Source organism: Pezoporus occidentalis, unplaced genomic scaffold (assembly GCF_034315485.1).
Source record: "Pezoporus occidentalis ecotype Australia unplaced genomic scaffold, CSIRO_AGI_Poc_V1 ctg587, whole genome shotgun sequence".
Classification (NCBI taxonomy): Eukaryota; Metazoa; Chordata; class Aves; order Psittaciformes; family Psittacidae; genus Pezoporus; species Pezoporus occidentalis.
The window spans coordinates 53,944-71,511 of NW_026915929.1; the positions used below are offsets into that span (position 1 = coordinate 53,944).

A 17,568-nucleotide genomic window follows, 5' to 3' on the forward strand; every position below is an offset into this window, starting at 1 on the left:
CCATTGACTGCCCCCTACCCCATACTGACCCCCACCCATGGGTGCCCCCCACTGGGTGCCACCATTGACACAGTCAAAGGCCTCCTGATGTCAATCACCCCTTACCACTGACTAACCCATAGTGACCCACACCCTTTGACTACCCCTCTATGGGTGCCCCCCACCCATGGGTGCCCCCCATTGGGTGCCACCAATGACACAATGTCCTCCTGATGCCGATCACCCCCTACCATTGAGTACCCCATAGTGACCCCCACCCACTGACTACCCCTCCACCTATGGGTGCCCCACACCCATGGGTGCCACCACTGATGTCGTCAATGGCCTCCTGACGCCAATCACCCCCTACCATTGACTACCCCATAGTGACCCATACCCACTGACTACCCCTCTACCTATGGGTGCCCCCACCCATGGGTGCCCCCCATTGGGTGCCACCACTGACACAGTCAATGGCCTCCTGATGCCAATCACCCCATACCATTGCCTCCCCCCTACCCCATACTGACCCCCTACCTATGGGTGCCCCCCACCTATGGGTGCCCCCATGCTGGGTGTCACCATTGACACAGTCAATGGCCTCCTGTTACCAATCATCCCTTACCATTGACTACCCCATAGTGACCCCCACCCACTGACTACCCCCTTACCTATGGGTGCCCCCCACCCATGGGTGCTACCACTGACACATTCAGTGGCCTCCGGATGCCAATCAACCCCTACCATTGACTACCCCATAGTGACCCACACCCATTGACTACCCCTCTACCTATGGGTGCCCCCCACCCCATTGGGTGGCCCCATTGGGTGCCACCACTGACAATGGCCTCCTGACGCCAATCACCCCCTACCATTGACCACCCCCTACCCCATACTGACACCCCTACCTATGGGTGCCCCCACCCATGGGTGCCCCCATGCTGGGTGCTACCATTGACATATTCATTGGCCTCCTGATGCCAATCACCCCCTATCATTGACTACCCCGTACTCCATATTGACTCCCCCACCCATGGGTGCCCCCCATTGGGTGCCACCATTGACACAGTCAATGGCCTCCTGATACCAATCACCCCCTACCATTGACTACCCCATAGTGACCCACACCCATTGACTACCTCCCTACCTATGGGTGCCCCCCACCCATGGGTGGCACCGCTGATGCAGTCAATGGCCTCCTGATGCCAATCAACCCCTACCATTGACTACCCCCTACCCCATAATGATCCCTACCTATGGGTGCCCCCCACCCATGGGTGCCACCACTGACGCAGTCAATGGCCTCCTGATACCAATCACCCCTTACCATTGACTACCCCATAGTGACCCATACCCACTGACTACCCCTCTACCTATGGGTGCCCCCCACCCATGGGTGCTACCATTGACAGTCAATGGCCTCCTGATGCCAATCATCCCTTACCATTGACTACCCCATAGTGACCCACACCCCTTGACTACCCCTGTACCTATGGGTGCCCCCCACCCATGGGTGCTCCCACTGACACATTCAATGGCCTCCTGATGTCAATGAACCCCTACCATTGACTACCCCATAGTGACCCCCACCCCATTGACTACCCCTCTACCTATGGGTGCCCCCCATTGGGTGCTACCATTGACACATTCAATGGCCGCCTGTTACCGATCATCCCTTACCATTGACTACCCCATAGTGACCCACACCCACTGACTCCCCCCATACCCATGGGTGCCCCCCACCCATGGGTGCCAACATTGACACAGTCAATGGCCTCCTGATACCAATCACCCCTTACCATTGACTACCCCATAGTGACCCATACCCACTGACTACCCCTCTACCTATGGGTGCCCCCCACCATGGGTGCTACCATTGACAGTCAATGGCCTCCTGATGCCAATCATCCCTTACCATTGACTACCCCATAGTGACCCACACCCACTGACTACCCCTGTACCTATGGGTGCCCCCCACCCATGGGTGCTCCCATTGACACATTCAATGGCCTCCTGATGTCAATCAACCCCTACCATTGACTACCCCATAGTGACCCACACCCATTGACTACCCCCATACCTATGGGTGCCCCCATGCTGGGTGCCACCATTGACACAGTCAATGGCCTCCTGATGCCAATCACCCCCTACCATTAACTACCCCTATAGTGACCCACACCCACTGACTCCCCCCCTACCCATGGGTGCCCCCCACCCATGGGTGCCACCACTGACACATTCAATGGCTTCCTGATGCCAATCACCCCCTACCTTTGACTACCCCATAGTGACCCCCACCCACTGACTCCCCCCCTACCCATGGGTGCCCCCCCACCCATGGGTGCCCCCCATTGGGTGCTACCGTTGAAGCGGTCGATGGCCTCCTGCCGCAGGGCGCCGGTGATGCCGCCGTCGATGCGCTCGTACTTGTAGCCCTCGTAGTCCAGGAAGTCCTCGAGCAGGTCCAGCATCTTCGTCATCTGCGGGCACTGGTTATACTGGGAGCACTGGGGCCGCACACTGGGTGCTACGGGGAGGCTATGGGGGCTACGGGTGCTAAAGGTTGCTATGGGTGGCTATGGGTGCTAAAGGTTGCTATGGGTGGCTATGGGTGCTATGGGTGGCTATGGGTGCTATAGGTTGCTATAGGTGGCTATGGGTGCTACACGTGCTAAAAGTTGATATGGGTGGCTATGGGTGCTAAAGGTTGCTATGGGTGGCTATGGGTGCTAAAGGTTGCTGTGGGTGGTTACGTGTGCTATGGGTGCTAAAGGTTGCTATGGGTGCTAAAGTTTGCTATGGGTGGCTATGGGTGCTATGGATGTTATAGGTTGCTATAGGTGGCTATGGGTGCTATGGATGTTATAGGTTGCTGTGGGTTTCTATGGGTGCTATGGATGCTATAGGTTGCTATGGGTGCTATGGGTGCTAAAGGTTGCTATGGGTGGCTATGGGTGCTATAGGTTGCTATGGGTGGCTATGGGTGCTATAGGTTGCTGTGGGTGGCTATGGGTGCTAAAGGTTGCTGTGGATGGCTATGGGTGCTAAAGGTTGCTATGGGTGGCTATGGGTGCTAAAGGTTGCTGTGGGTGCTAAAGGTTGCTAATGGTGCTAAAGGTTGCTATGAGTGGCTATGGGTGCTATAGGTTGCTATGGGTGGCTATGGGTGCTACAGGTTGCTATGGGTGGCTATGGGTGCTAAAGGTTGCTATGGGTGGCTATGGGTGCTATAGGTAGCTATGGGTGGCTATGGGTGCTACAGGTTGCTGTGGGTGGCTATGGGTGCTATGCGTGCTAAAAGTTGCTATGGGTGGCTATGGGTGCTAAAGGTTGCTATGGGTGGCTATGGGTGCTAAAGGTTGCTGTGGGTGGCTATGGGTGCTATAGGTTGCTGTGGGTGGTTATGGGTGCTATGGGTGCTAAAGGTTGCTATAGGTGGCTATGGGTGCTATGGATGTTATAGGTTGCTATGGGTGGCTATGGGTGCTATGGATGTTATAGGTTGCTGTGGGTGTCTATGGGTGCTATGGATGCTATAGGTTGCTATGGACGTCTGTGGGTGCTATGGATGCTAAAGGTTGTTATGGGTATCTATGGGTGCTATGGATGTTATAGGCTGCTATGGGTGTCTATGGACGTCTATGGGTGCTACAGGTTGATATGGGTGTCTACAGGTGCTATAGGTTGCTATGGGTGTCTATGGATGCTATGGATGTTTAGGAGTGTCTATGGGTGCTATGGATGCTAAAGGTTCCTATGGGTGCCTATGCCTGTCTATGGGTGGTATGGGTGCTAAAGATTACTATGGGTGTCTACGGATGCCTATGGGTGCTAAAGGTTGCTATGGGTGTCTATGGGTGCTATGGGTGCGATAGGTTCCTATGGGTGTCTATGGATGTCTATGGGCGCTACAGGTGCTAAAGGTTGCTATGGGTGTCTATGGATGTCTATGGGTGCTAAAGGTTGCTATGGGTGTCTATGGGTGCTATGAATGCGATAGGTTGCTATGGGTGCCTATGCCTGTCTATGGGTGATACGGGTGCTAAAGATTGCTATGGGTGTCTACGGGTGCTATGGATGTCTATGGATGTCTAGTGGTGGTTATGGGTGCTATGGATGCTATAGGGTGCTATGGGTGTCTATGGATGTCTGGGTGTCTATGGATGCTATAGGGTGCTATGGGGGTCTACGGATGCCTAAGGGTGTCTATGGGGTGTCTTTGGATGTCTATGGGTGCTACAGTATATCTATAGGGTGCTATATGAAGGTCTATAGGTGCTGTGGGTGTCACCTGGGAGAAGATGAGCACAGGGTGGTGCTATGGGGGTGTCCATAGGTGCTAGACGGATGTTACAGGGTACCTATAGGGTATCTATAGATGCTATAGGGTATCTATAGGGTATCTATAGATGTTATAGGGTACCTATAAGGTATCTATAGATGCTACAGGGTATCTGTAGGGTATCTATAGATGTTATAGGGTACCTATAAGGTATCTATAGATGCTATAGGGTATCTATAGAGTATCTACAGATGTTATAGGGTACCTATAGAGTATCTGTAGATGCTATAGGGTATCTATAGAGTATCTATAGATGCTATGCAGTACCTATAGGGTGTCTATAAATGTTGTAGGGCACCTATAGGGCATATATAGATGCTATAGGATAACTATAGATGTTATAGAGTACCCATAGGGTATCTACAGATGCTATAGGGTACCTATAGATGCTATAAGTTATCAATAGGGCATCTATAGATGCTGTAGGGCATCTGTAGGGTATCTATAGATGCCACAGGATATCTATAGATGCTACAGGGTATCTATAGGGTATCTATACATGCTATAAGATATCTATCAATGCTATAGGGCACTTATAAGGTACCTATAGGGCCTGTGGGTGTCACCTGGGAGAAGATGAGCACACAGTGGTGCTATAGGGGTGTCTATAGGTGCTACATGGATGTTAGAGCATATCTATAGGGTACCTATACAGTATCTACAGGGTACCTATAGGTACCTATAGATGCTATAAGGTACCTACAGGGTATCTATAGATGCTATAGGGTATCTATAGGTGCAATAGAGTACCTATAGGGTATATATATGGTCTCTATAAAAGCTACAGGGTATCTATAGGGTATCTACAGATGCTATAGGATATCTACAGATGCTATAGGGTACCTGTAGATGCTATAGGGTATCCATAGGGTAACTACAGATGCTGTAGGGTATCTATAGATGCTAAAAGGTACCTATAGATGCCATAAGGTATCTATAGGGTATCTATAGATGCTGTAGAGTATCTATAGGGTATCTATAGATACTATAGGGTAGCTATAGGGTATGCAAAGGGTATCTATAGATGCTGTAGGGTACCTGTAGGGTATCTACAGATGCTATAGGGTACCTATACATGCTATAAGGTATCTAAAGAGTATCTATAGATGCTTTAGAGTATCTATAGGGTATCTATAGATAGCATAGGGTAGGTATAGGGTATCCAAAGGGTAACTATAGATGCTATACGGTCCCTATAGGGTATCTACCGATGCTATAGGATATCTATCGATGCTATCAGGCCCCTATATGGTATCTATCTATGCTATAGGGTACCCAGAGGGTCCCCAGAGATGCCATAGGGTCCCCATAGTGCACCCATAGGGCATCCATAGATGCCGTAGTGCACCCATAGGGCACCCAAAGGGCACCCATAGGCACCCACAGTGCACCCATAGGCACCCATAGGGCCCCCAAAGATGCCATAGTGCACCCATAGGGTACCCATAGGCACCCACAGGGCACCCATAGATGCCATAGGGTCCCCATACTGCACCCACAGGGCACCCATAGATGCCACAGGGTCCCCATAGTGCACCCATAGGGCACGCATAATGCACCCATACTGCACCCATAGGGTACCCGTAGGCACCCATAGGCACCCATAGTGCACCCACAGGCACCCAAAGGCACCCATAGGGCATCCATAGGCACCCACAGTGCACCCATAGATGCCATAGTGCACCCATAGGGCACCCACAGGCACCCACAGGCACCCATAGGCCCCCATAGTGCACCCATAGGCACCCACAGGCACCCATAGTGCACCCATGGGGCACCCATAGGCACCCACAGGCACCCATAGGCATCCACAGGGCACCCATAGGCACTCATAGGGCACCCACAGTGCACCCATAGGCACCCACAGGCACCCATAGGCATCCACAGGGCACCCATAGGCACTCATAGGGCACCCACAGTGCACCCATAGGCACCCACAGGCACCCATAGGGCACCCATAGATGCCATCGTGCACCCATAGGGTACCCACAGGGCACCCACGGGCACCCATAGAGCACCCATAGGCACCCAAAGGCACCCATAGAACACCCATAGGCACCCACAGGCACCCATAGGCACCCATAGAGCACCCATAGGCACCCACAGGGCACCCATAGATACCACGGGGCACCCACAGAGCACCCATAGACACCCATAGGCCACGCACAGGCACCCATAGATGCCATGGGGCACCCCCAGATGCCACAGGGCACCCACAGAGCACCCCCAGATGCCATGGGGCACCCATAGATGCCATGGGGCACCCATAGAGCACCCATAGTGCACCCCCAGATGCCACGGGGCACCCATAGATGCCATGGGGCAGGCACAGATGCCACGGGGCAGGCGTAGGGCACCCACAGATGCCATGGGGCACCCATAGAGCACCCATAGATGCCATGGGGCACCCATAGGGCACCCATAGTGCACCCATAGGGTACCCATAGGGCACCCACTGGCACCCATAGGCTCCCATAGGGCACCCATAGACACCCATAGAGCACCCATAGAGCACCCGTAGGCACCCATAGGCACCCATAGAGCACCCGTAGGCACCCACAGGCACCCACAGAGCACCCATAGGCACCCACAGAGTACCCACAGGCACCCACAGGGCACCCACAGATGCCACGGGGCAGCCATGGGGCACCCCAAGATGCCATGGGGCACCCACAGACATCCACAGATGCCACAGGGCACCCATAGAGCACCCATAGGCACCCATAGACACCCACAGATGCCACGGGGCACCCATAGAGCATCCACAGGCACCCATAGTGCACCCACAGATGCCACGGGGCACCCATAGGGCACCCACAGGGCACCCACAGGCACCCACAGATGCCATGGGGCACCCACAGATGCCACGGGGCACCCCCAGATGCCATGGGGCACCCATAGGGCATCCATGGGGCACCCACAGATGCCACGGGGCAACCCCAGATGCCACGGGGCAGGCGCAGGGCACCCATAGGGCACCCATAGATGCCATGGGGCACCCATAGGCACCCATAGAGCACCCATAGGACAACCATAGATGCCATAGGGCACCCATAGTGCACCCATAGAGCACCCATAGGACACCCATAGATGCCATAGGGCACCCATAGGCACCCATAGAGCACCCATAGGACAACCATAGATGCCATAGGGCACCCATAGGCACCCATAGAGCACCCATAGGACAACCATAGATGCCATAGGGCACCCATAGGCACCCACAGAGCACCCACAGGACACCCATAGATGCCATAGGGCACCCATAGTGCACCCATAGAGCACCCATAGGACACCCATAGATGCCATAGGGCACCCATAGGCACCCATAGAGCACCCATAGGACACCCATAGATGCCCATAGTGCACCCATAGGCACCCATAGAGCACCCATAGGACACCCATAGATGCCATGGGGCACCCATAGTGCACCCATAGAGCACGCATAGGACACCCATAGATGTCATAGGGCACCCATAGGCACCCACAGAGCACCCATAGGACACCCATAGATGCCATGGGGCACCCATAGGCACCCATAGAGCACCCACAGATGCCATGGGGCACCCATAGAGCACCCATAGATGCCATGGGGCACCCATAGGACACCCATAGATGCCATAGGGCACCCATAGAGCACCCACAGAGCACCCACAGAGCACCCACAGATGCCATGGGGCACCCATAGAGCACCCATAGGACACCCATAGATGCCCATAGTGCACCCACAGGCACCCATAGGACACCCATAGATGCCATGGGGCACCCATAGTGCACCCATAGAGCACCCATAGAGCACCCATAGATGCCATGGGGCACCCATAGGCACCCATAGAGCACCCATAGAGCACCCATAGAGCACCCACAGATTCCATGGGGCACCCATAGAGCACCCATAGATGCCATGGGGCACCCATAGAGCACCCATAGGACACCCATAGATGCCATAGGGCACCCATAGGGCACCCATAGAGCACCCATAGAGCACCCACAGATGCCATGGGGCACCCATAGAGCACCCATAGGCACCCATAGATGCCATAGTGCACCCATAGAGCACCCATAGGACACCCATAGATGCCATGGGGCACCCATAGGCACCCATAGGCACCCATAGATGCCATGGGGCACCCATAGGGCACCCATAGGGCACCCATAGGCACACATAGAGCACCCATAGAGCACCCACAGGCCCCCACAGGCCCCCACGGGGCAGGCGCAGGCGGCGCGGGGCTCACCTGGGAGAAGATGAGCACGCGGTGGTTCTGCTCCTTGAGCTTGCGCAGCATCTTCTGGAGCAGGAGCAGCTTCCCCGAGGCCTTGATGAGCGCCCCCCCCTCGTACGCCCCGCTCGGCAGCTTCGGGGACTCCTGCGGGCACCCCACGGGAACCCCATAGCACCCCATAGAAACCCCAGAGCACCCCATAGAAACCCCATAGAAACCCCATAGCACCCACAGCACCCCCAGAGCACCCCCATAGCACCCCATAGAAACCCCATAGCACCCCATAGAAACCCCATAGAAACCCCATAGCACCCCATAGAAACCCCATAGAAACCCCATAGAAACCCCATAGCACCCCATAGAAACCCCATAGCACCCACGGCACCCCCAGAGCACCCCACAGAAACCCCATAGAAACCCCATAGAAACCCCATAGGAACCCGATAGCACCCCACAGAAACCCCATAGAAACCCCATAGAAACCCCACAGAAACCCCATAGAAACCCCATAGAAACCCCATAGCACCCCACAGAAACCCCATAGCACCCACGGCACCCCCATAGCACCCCATAGAAACCCCATAGAAACCCCATAGAAACCCCATAGCACCCACGGCACCCCCATAGCACCCCATAGAAACCCCATAGAAACCCCATAGAAACCCCATAGCACCCACGGCACCCCCATAGCACCCCATAGAAACCCCATAGAAACCCCATAGCACCCACGGCATCCCCATAGCACCCCATAGAAACCCCATGGATCCCCAGAGCACCCCATTGAAACCCCATGGATCCCCACAGCACCCCACAGAAACCCCATGGATCCCCAGAGCACCCCATTGAAACCCCATGGATCCCCAGAGCCCCCCATAGAAACCCCATGGATCCCCAGAGCACCCCATTGAAACCCCATGGATCCCCAGAGCACCCCATAGAAACCCCATGGATCCCCACAGCACCCCACAGAAACCACAGAGCACCCCCATGGCACCCCATAAAAACCCCATACAAACCCCATAGCACCCCCATGGCACCCCACAGAAACCCCACAGCACCCCATGGCACCCAACGGATCCCCATAGCACCACATGGCACCCCATAGAAACCACAGAGCACCCCATGGCACCCACGGCACCCCATAGCACCCCATGGATCCCCATAGAAACCCCATGGATCCACATAGCACCCCCATGGCACCCCATGAATCCCCATAGCACCCCCACAGCACCCCACAGAAACCACGTGGCACCCCATGGCACCCCATGGATCCCCATAGAAACCACACAGCACCCCATGGCACCCCATGGATCCCCATGGATCCCCATAGAAACCACACAGCACCCCATGGCACCCCATGGATCCCCATGGCACCCCACAGCACCCCATAGAAACCCCATAGCACCCCATGGCACCCCCATAGCACCCCCATGGCACTCCCATAGCACCCCATGGGCCCCCATAGAAACCACATGGCACCCCATAGCACCCCATGGCACCCCACAGCACCTCCATAGCACCCCTATGGCACCCCCATGGATTCCCATAGCACCCCATGGCACCCCATAGAAACCACATGGCACCCCATAGCACCCCATGGCACCTCATGGCACCCCCATGGCACCCCACAGAAACCACATAGCAACCCATGGCATAGGACCCCATGGCACCCCATAGAAACCACATAGCACCCAATGGATCCCCATAGAAACCCCATAGAAAACCCCATAGAAACCCCATAGAAACCCCATAAAAACCCCACAGAAACCCCATGGAAACCCATAGAAACCCCATGGAAACCCCATGGCACCCCCATGGATCCCCATGGAAACCCCATGGATCCCCATAGCACCCCATAGAAACCCCACAGAAACCCCATAGATCCCCATAGCACTCCACAGAAACCCCATGGATCCCCATAGCACCCCATGGATCCCCATAGCTCCCCATAGCACCCTAAAGCACCCCATAGCATCTTGTTTCACCCCATGTCCCTCCCATTGGTCTCCAAGGTGAAGCCTCCATTATCCCATACCCCATACCCCATATCCCATACCCTACAGCCCATACCCCACAGCCCATACCCTATATTCCATACCCCATACCCCATGCCCCATATCCCATACCGCACACCCTAATTTCTATACCCCATACCCCATGCCCCATATCCCATACCCCACACCACACACCCTATACCCCATGCCCCATACCCCATACCCCATATCCCATACCCCACACCCCATACCCCATGCCCCATATCCCATACCCCATGCCCCATGACCCATATCCCATACCCCACAGCCCATACCCTATATTCCATACCCCATACCCCATATCCCATACCCCACACCCCATATCCCATACCCCACACCCCATATCCCATACCCCATGCCCCATATCCCATACCCCACACCCCATACCCTAATTTCCATACCCCATATCCCATACCCCACACCCCGTATCCCATACCCTATATTCCATACCCCATACCCATATCCCATGCCCCATATCCCATACCCCACACCACACACCCTATACCCCACACCCCATATCCCATATCCCACACCCCATACCCCATATCCCATACCCCACACCCCATGACCCATATCCCATACCCCACACCCCATACCCTAATTTCCATACCCCATACCCCATATCCCATACCCCATATCCCACACCCTATATTCCATACCCCGTACCCCATATCCCATATTCCATACTCCATGCCCCATATCCCATACCCCACACCACACACCCTATACCCCACACCCCATATCCCATACCCCATATCCCATACCCCATGCCCCATATCCCATACCCCATACCCCCCAACCCACACCCCACCCCCCATCCTCCCCTCACCATGGCGGCCACAGGGAACAGGTAGGGGTGGTTGCAGCACTTCTTGAGGTCCATCATGATGTTGAGCAGCGACACCTGGTTCCCGCCGCCCCGCGAGTTCAGCGCCTCGAAGTTCCGCGTCAGGATGTACTTGTAGTACTTCCTATGGGGGGTGTGGGGCTGGCAATGGGGCTGGGAGCATCCCATCCCAATGGGGATGGGAAGGATGTACTTGTAGTACTTCCTATGGGGGGTGTGGGGCTGGCAATGGGGCTGGGGGCATCCCGATGGGGATGGGAAGGATGTACTTGTAGTACTTCCTATGGGGGGTGTGGGGCTGGCAATGGGGCCGGGGGCATCCCAATGGGGATGGGAAGGATGTACTTGTAGTACTTCCTATGGGGGGTGTGGGGCTGGCAATGGGGCTGGGGGCATCCCAATGGGGATGGGAAGGATGTACTTGTAGTACTTCCTATGGGGGGTGTGGGGCTGGCAATGGGGCTGGGGGCATCCCAATGGGGCTGGGAAGGATGTACTTGTAGTACTTCCTATGGGGGGTGTGGGGCTGGCAATGGGGCTGGGGGCATCCCAATGGGGATGGGAAGGATGTACTTGTAGTACTTCCTATGGGGGGTGTGGGGCTGGCAATGGGGCTGGGGGCATCCCAATGGGGATGGGAAGGATGTACTTGTAGTACTTCCTATGGGGGGTGTGGGGCTGGCAATGGGGCTGGGGGCATCCCAATGGGGCTGGGAAGGATGTACTTGTAGTACTTCCTATGGGGGGTGTGGGGCTGGCAATGGGGCTGGGGGCATCCCAATGGGGATGGGAAGGATGTACTTGTAGTACTTCCTATGGGGAGTGTGGGGCTGGCAATGGGGCTGGGGGCATCCCAATGGGGCTGGGAAGGATGTACTTGTAGTACTTCCTATGGGGGGTGTGGGGCTGGCAATGGGGCTGGGGGCATCCCAATGGGGATGGGAAGGATGTACTTGTAGTACTTCCTATGGGGAGTGTGGGGCTGGCAATGGGGCTGGGGGCATCCCAATGGGGATGGGAAGGATGTACTTGTAGCACTTCCTATGGGGGGTGTGGGGCTGGCAATGGGGCTGGGGGCATCCCAATGGGGCTGGGAAGGATGTACTTGTAGTACTTCCTATGGGGGGTGTGGGGCTGGCAATGGGGCTGGGGGCATCCCAATGGGGATGGGAAGGATGTACTTGTAGTACTTCCTATGGGGGGTGTGGGGCTGGCAATGGGGCTGGGGGCAGCGCATCCCAATGGGGATGGGAAGGATGTACTTGTAGTACTTCCTATGGGGGGTGTGGGGCTGGCAATGGGGCTGGGGGCATCCCAATGGGGATGGGAAGGACGTACTTGTAGTACTTCCTATGGGGGGTGTGGGGCTGGCAATGGGGCTGGGGGCATCCCGATGGGGATGGGAAGGATGTACTTGTAGTACTTCCTATGGGGGGTGTGGGGCTGGCAATGGGGCTGGGGGCATCCCAATGGGGATGGGAAGGATGTACTTGTAGTACTTCCTATGGGGGGTGTGGGGCTGGCAATGGGGCTGGGGGCATCCCAATGGGGATGGGAAGGATGTACTTGTAGTACTTCCTATGGGGGGTGTGGGGCTGGCAATGGGGCTGGGGGCATCCCAATGGGCATGGGAAGGATGTACTTGTAGTACTTCCTATGGGGGGTGTGGGGCTGGCAATGGGGCTGGGGGCATCCCAATGGGGCTGGGAAGGATGTACTTGTAGTACTTCCTATGGGGGGAGTGGGGTGGGCGGTGGGGCTGGGGGCATCCCAATGGGGATGGGAATGGGCCCAGGGACATCCCAGTGGGGCTGGGGGCATCCCAGTGGGGCTGAGGGCATCCCAGTGGGGCTGGGGGCAACCCAATGGGGCTGGGGGCATCCCAATGGGGCTGGGAGCATCCCAATGGGGCTGGGGGCATCCCAATGGGGCTGGGAGCAACCCAGTGGGGCTGGGGGCATTCCAATGGGGCTGGGAGCAACCCAGTGGGGCTGGGGGCATTCCAATGGGGCTGGGGGCATCCCAATGGGGCTGGGAGCAACCCAGTGGGGCTGGGGGCATTCCAATGGGGCTGGGGGCATCCCAATGGGGCTGGGAGCATCCCAATGGGGCTGGGGGCATCCCAATGGGGCTGGGAGCAACCCAGTGGGGCTGGGGGCATTCCAATGGGGCTGGGAGCATCCCAATGGGGCTGGGGGCAACCCAATGGGGCTGGGGGCAACCCAATGGGGCTGGGAGCAACCCAGTGGGGCTGGGGGCATTCCAATGGGGCTGGGAGCATCCCAATGGGGCTGGGGGCATCCCAATGGGGCTGGGAGCAACCCAGTGGGGCTGGGGGCATTCCAATGGGGCTGGGGGCATCCCAATGGGGCTGGGAGCAACCCAGTGGGGCTGGGGGCATCCCAATGGGGCTGGGAGCATCCCAATGGGGCTGGGGGCATCCCAATGGGGCTGGGGGCATCCCAATGGGGCTGGGGGCAACCCAATGGGGCTGGGGGCAACCCAATGGGGCTGGGAGCATCCCAGTGGGGCTGGGGGTCCCAACTGGGAACACTGGGATGGGCACTGGGTACAATGGGAGAACCCCATGGGGATGGGAATGATGGATGCGGAGTGCTTCCTATGGGATGTGGGGCTGGGGGCACCCCAAGAGCTCCCAGTGGGGCTGTGGGGTGTCTATGGGTGCTGATGGGTGCCGATGGGTTCTAATGGGTGTCTATGGGTGCTGATGGGTGCCTATGGGTGCTGATGGGTGCCTATGGGTTCTAATGGGTGTCTATGGGTGCTGATGGGTGCCTATGGGTTCTAATGGGTGTCTGTGGGTGCTGATGGGTGCCGATGGGTTCTAATGGGTGTCTATGGGTGCCTATGGGTTCTAATGGGTGTCTGTTGGTGCTGATGGGTGCCTATGGGTTCTAATGGGTGTCTGTGGGTGCTGATGGGTGCCTATGGGTTCTAATGGGTGTTATGGGTGCTGATGGGTGTCACCATAGCTATGGGTGCTATGGGGTGTCTATAGGCGCTATGGGTTCCAATGGGTGTCTATGGGTGCTGACAGGTGTCTACGGGTTCTGATGGGTGTCATCATAGCTATGGGTGCTATGGGGTGTCTATAGGCTCTATGGGTTCTGATGGGTGTCTATGGGTGACTATGGGTTCTAATGGGTGTCTATGGGTTCTGATGGGTGTCACCATAGCTATGGGTGCTATGGGGTGTGTATAGGCTCTATGGGTTCCGATGGGGGTCAATGGGTGCTGACAGGTGTCTATGGGTGCCTATGGGTTCTATGGGTGTCAATGGGTTCTAATGGGTTTCTATGGGTTCTGACGGATACCTATGGGTGTTGTGGGTGTCTATGGGTTCTGCAGGGTACCTATGGGTGCTATGGGCGTCTATGGGTTCTGATGGGTACCTATGGATGCTATGGGTTCTGATGGGCACCTACGGGTGCTATGGCTGTCAACAGGTTCTGATGGGTACCCATGCGTACTATGGGTTCTAATGAGTACCTATGGGTGCTACGGGTTCTGATGGGTATCTATGGGTGCTATAGGTTCTGATGAGTACCTATGGATGCTACGGGTTCTGATGGGTTCCTATGGGTGTGTATGGGTACCTGTGGGTGCTATGGGTTCTGATGGGTACCTATGGATGCTATGGGTTCTGACGGGTACCTATGGGTGTGTACACGTTCTGATGAGTACCTATGGGTGCTGATGGGTACCTGTGGGTGCTATGGGTTCTGATGGGTACCTATGGGTGTTTACAGGTTCTGATGAGTACCTATGGGTGCTGATGGGTACCTATGGGTGCTATGGGTTCTGATGGGTACCTATGGGTGCTATGGGTTCTGATGGGTACCTATGGGTGTGTATGGGTTCTGATGGGCACCTATAGATGCTATGGGTGTCTATGGGTTCTGATTGGTACCTATGGGTGCTATGGGTGTCTATGGGTTCTGACTGGTACCTATGGGTGCTATGGGTGTCTATGGGTTCTGAGGGGTACCTATGGGTGCTATGGGTGTCTATGGGTTCTGAGGGGTACCTATGGGTATGATGGGCACCTATGGGTGTGTATGGGTTCTGATGGGCACCTATGGATGCTATGGGTGTCTATGGGTTCTGACTGGTACCTATGGATGCTATGGGTGTCTATGTGTTCTGATAGGTACCTATGGGTGCTATGGGTTCTGATGGGTACCTATGGGTGCGTACAGGTTCTGATGAGTACCTATGGGTGCTGATGGGTACCTGTGGGTGCTATGGGTTCTGATGGGTACCTATGGATGCTATGGGTTCTGATGGGTACCTATGGGTGCTATGGGTTCTGATGGGTCCCTATGGGTGTTTACAGGTTCTGATGAGTACCTATGGGTGCTGATGGGTACCTATGGGTGCTATGGGTTCTGATGGGTACCTATGGGTGTGTATGGGTTCTGATGGGCACCTATAGATGCTATGGGTGTCTGTGGGTTCTGATTGGTACCTATGGGTGCTATGGGTGTCTATGGATTCTGACTGGTACCTATGGGTGCTATGGGTGTCTATGGGTTCTGAGGGGTACCTATGGGTGCTATGGGTGTCTATGGGTTCTGAGGGGTACCTATGGGTATGATGGGCACCTATGGGTGTGTATGGGTTCTGATGGGCACCTATGGATGCTATGGGTGTCTATGGGTTCTGACTGGTACCTATGGATGCTATGGGTGTCTATGTGCTCTGATGGGTACCTATGGGTGCTATGGGTTCTGATGTGTACCTATGGATGCTACGGGTTCTGATGGGTACCTATGGGTGCTATGGGTTCTGATGGGTACCTATGGGTGCTATGGGTGTCTATGGGTTCTGATGGGTACCTATGGGTGCTATTGGTATCTATGTGTTCTGATGGGTACCTATGGTTGCTATGGGTTCTGATGGGTACCTATGGGTGCTATGGGTGTCTATGGGTTCTGATGGGTATTTATGCATTCTGATCGGCACCTATGGGTGCTATGGGTTCTGATGGGTACCTATGGGTGCTATGGGTTCTGATGGGTACCTATGGGTGCTATGGGTATCTATGTGCTCTGATGGGTACTTATGGGTGCCTATGGGGTGCCACCTACTTCTGCATGGGGCTCAGCTCCACCCTGACGATGAGCTCAGTCTTGGCAGGCATGTTCTTGAAGACATCAGCCTTGAGGCGCCGCAGCATGTGGGGGCCCAGCAGGTCGTGGAGCTTCTTGATCTGGTCCTCCTTGGAAATGTCAGCAAACTCCTCCAGGAAGCCCTCCAGGTTGCTGCAGGGGGGACAAGGGGGCGCAATGGGGTGAGAACAGGGCGCTATGGGGCGCTATGGGTGAGAATGGGGGGCTGTGCGGTGAGAATGGGGTGCTATGGGGTGAGAATGGGGTGCTATGGGGTGAGAATAGGGGGTATGGGGTGAGAATAGGGGGTTATGGGGTGAGAATGGGGAGCTGTGGGGTGAGAATGGGGCGCTATGGGGTGAGAATGGGGCGCTGTGGGGTGAAAATGGGGTGCTATGGGGTGAGTATGGGGTGCTATGGGGTGAGAATAAGGGGTTATGGGGTGAGAATAGGGGGTTATGGGGTGGGAATGGGGGGCTGTGGGGGGAGAATGGGGTGCTATGGGTGAGAATAGGGGCCTATGGGGTGAGAACGGGGTGCTATGGGGTGAGAATGGGGTGCTATGGGGTGAGAATAGGGGGTTATGGGGTCAGAATAGGGGGTTATGGGGTGAGAATGGGGAGCTGTGGGGTGAGAATGGGGGGCTATGGGTGAGAATGGGGGGCTGTGGGGTGAGAATGGGGTGCTATGGGGTGAGAATGGGGTGCTATTGGGTGAGAATAGGGGGTTATGGGGTGAGAATAGGGGGTTATGGGGTGAGAATGGGGAGCTGTGGGGTGAGAATAGGGTGCTATGGGGTGAGAATGGGGCGCTGTGGGGTGAGAATGGGGTGCTATGGGGTGAGTATGGGGTGCTATGGGGTGAGAATAAGGGGTTATGGGGTGAGAATAGGGGGTTATGGGGTGAGAATGGGGCGCTGTGGGGTGAGAAGGGGGTGCTATGGGTGAGAATAGGGGCCTATGGGGTGAGAACGGGGTGCTATGGGGTGAGAATGGGGTGCTATGGGGTGAGA

At 55.9% G+C, this 17,568-nt stretch overlaps 1 protein-coding gene and 1 long non-coding RNA gene across 2 annotated transcripts in view; both read right to left on the minus strand.

Moving 5' to 3' along the window:
* LOC134174153 (chromodomain-helicase-DNA-binding protein 3-like) overlaps positions 1-16,762 on the minus strand; it is a gene marked incomplete at its 5' end in the record, with an annotated part of 59,484 nt that extends 42,722 nt beyond the window's left edge. The window contains 4 exons of the mRNA XM_062638834.1: positions 2,342-2,459; positions 8,557-8,688; positions 11,407-11,548; positions 16,536-16,762. Coding sequence (XP_062494818.1) covers positions 2,342-2,459; positions 8,557-8,688; positions 11,407-11,548; positions 16,536-16,762 — 619 coding nt within the window. The remainder of the gene's footprint in view (positions 1-2,341; positions 2,460-8,556; positions 8,689-11,406; positions 11,549-16,535) is intronic.
* Positions 293-984, minus strand: LOC134174156 (uncharacterized). Its single transcript, XR_009968526.1, has 3 exons — positions 882-984; positions 517-763; positions 293-395 (listed from the first exon to the last, which is right to left on the minus strand). It is a non-coding gene; the product is annotated as an uncharacterized LOC134174156 (long non-coding RNA).
* Positions 16,763-17,568: the final 806 nt, after the last annotated feature.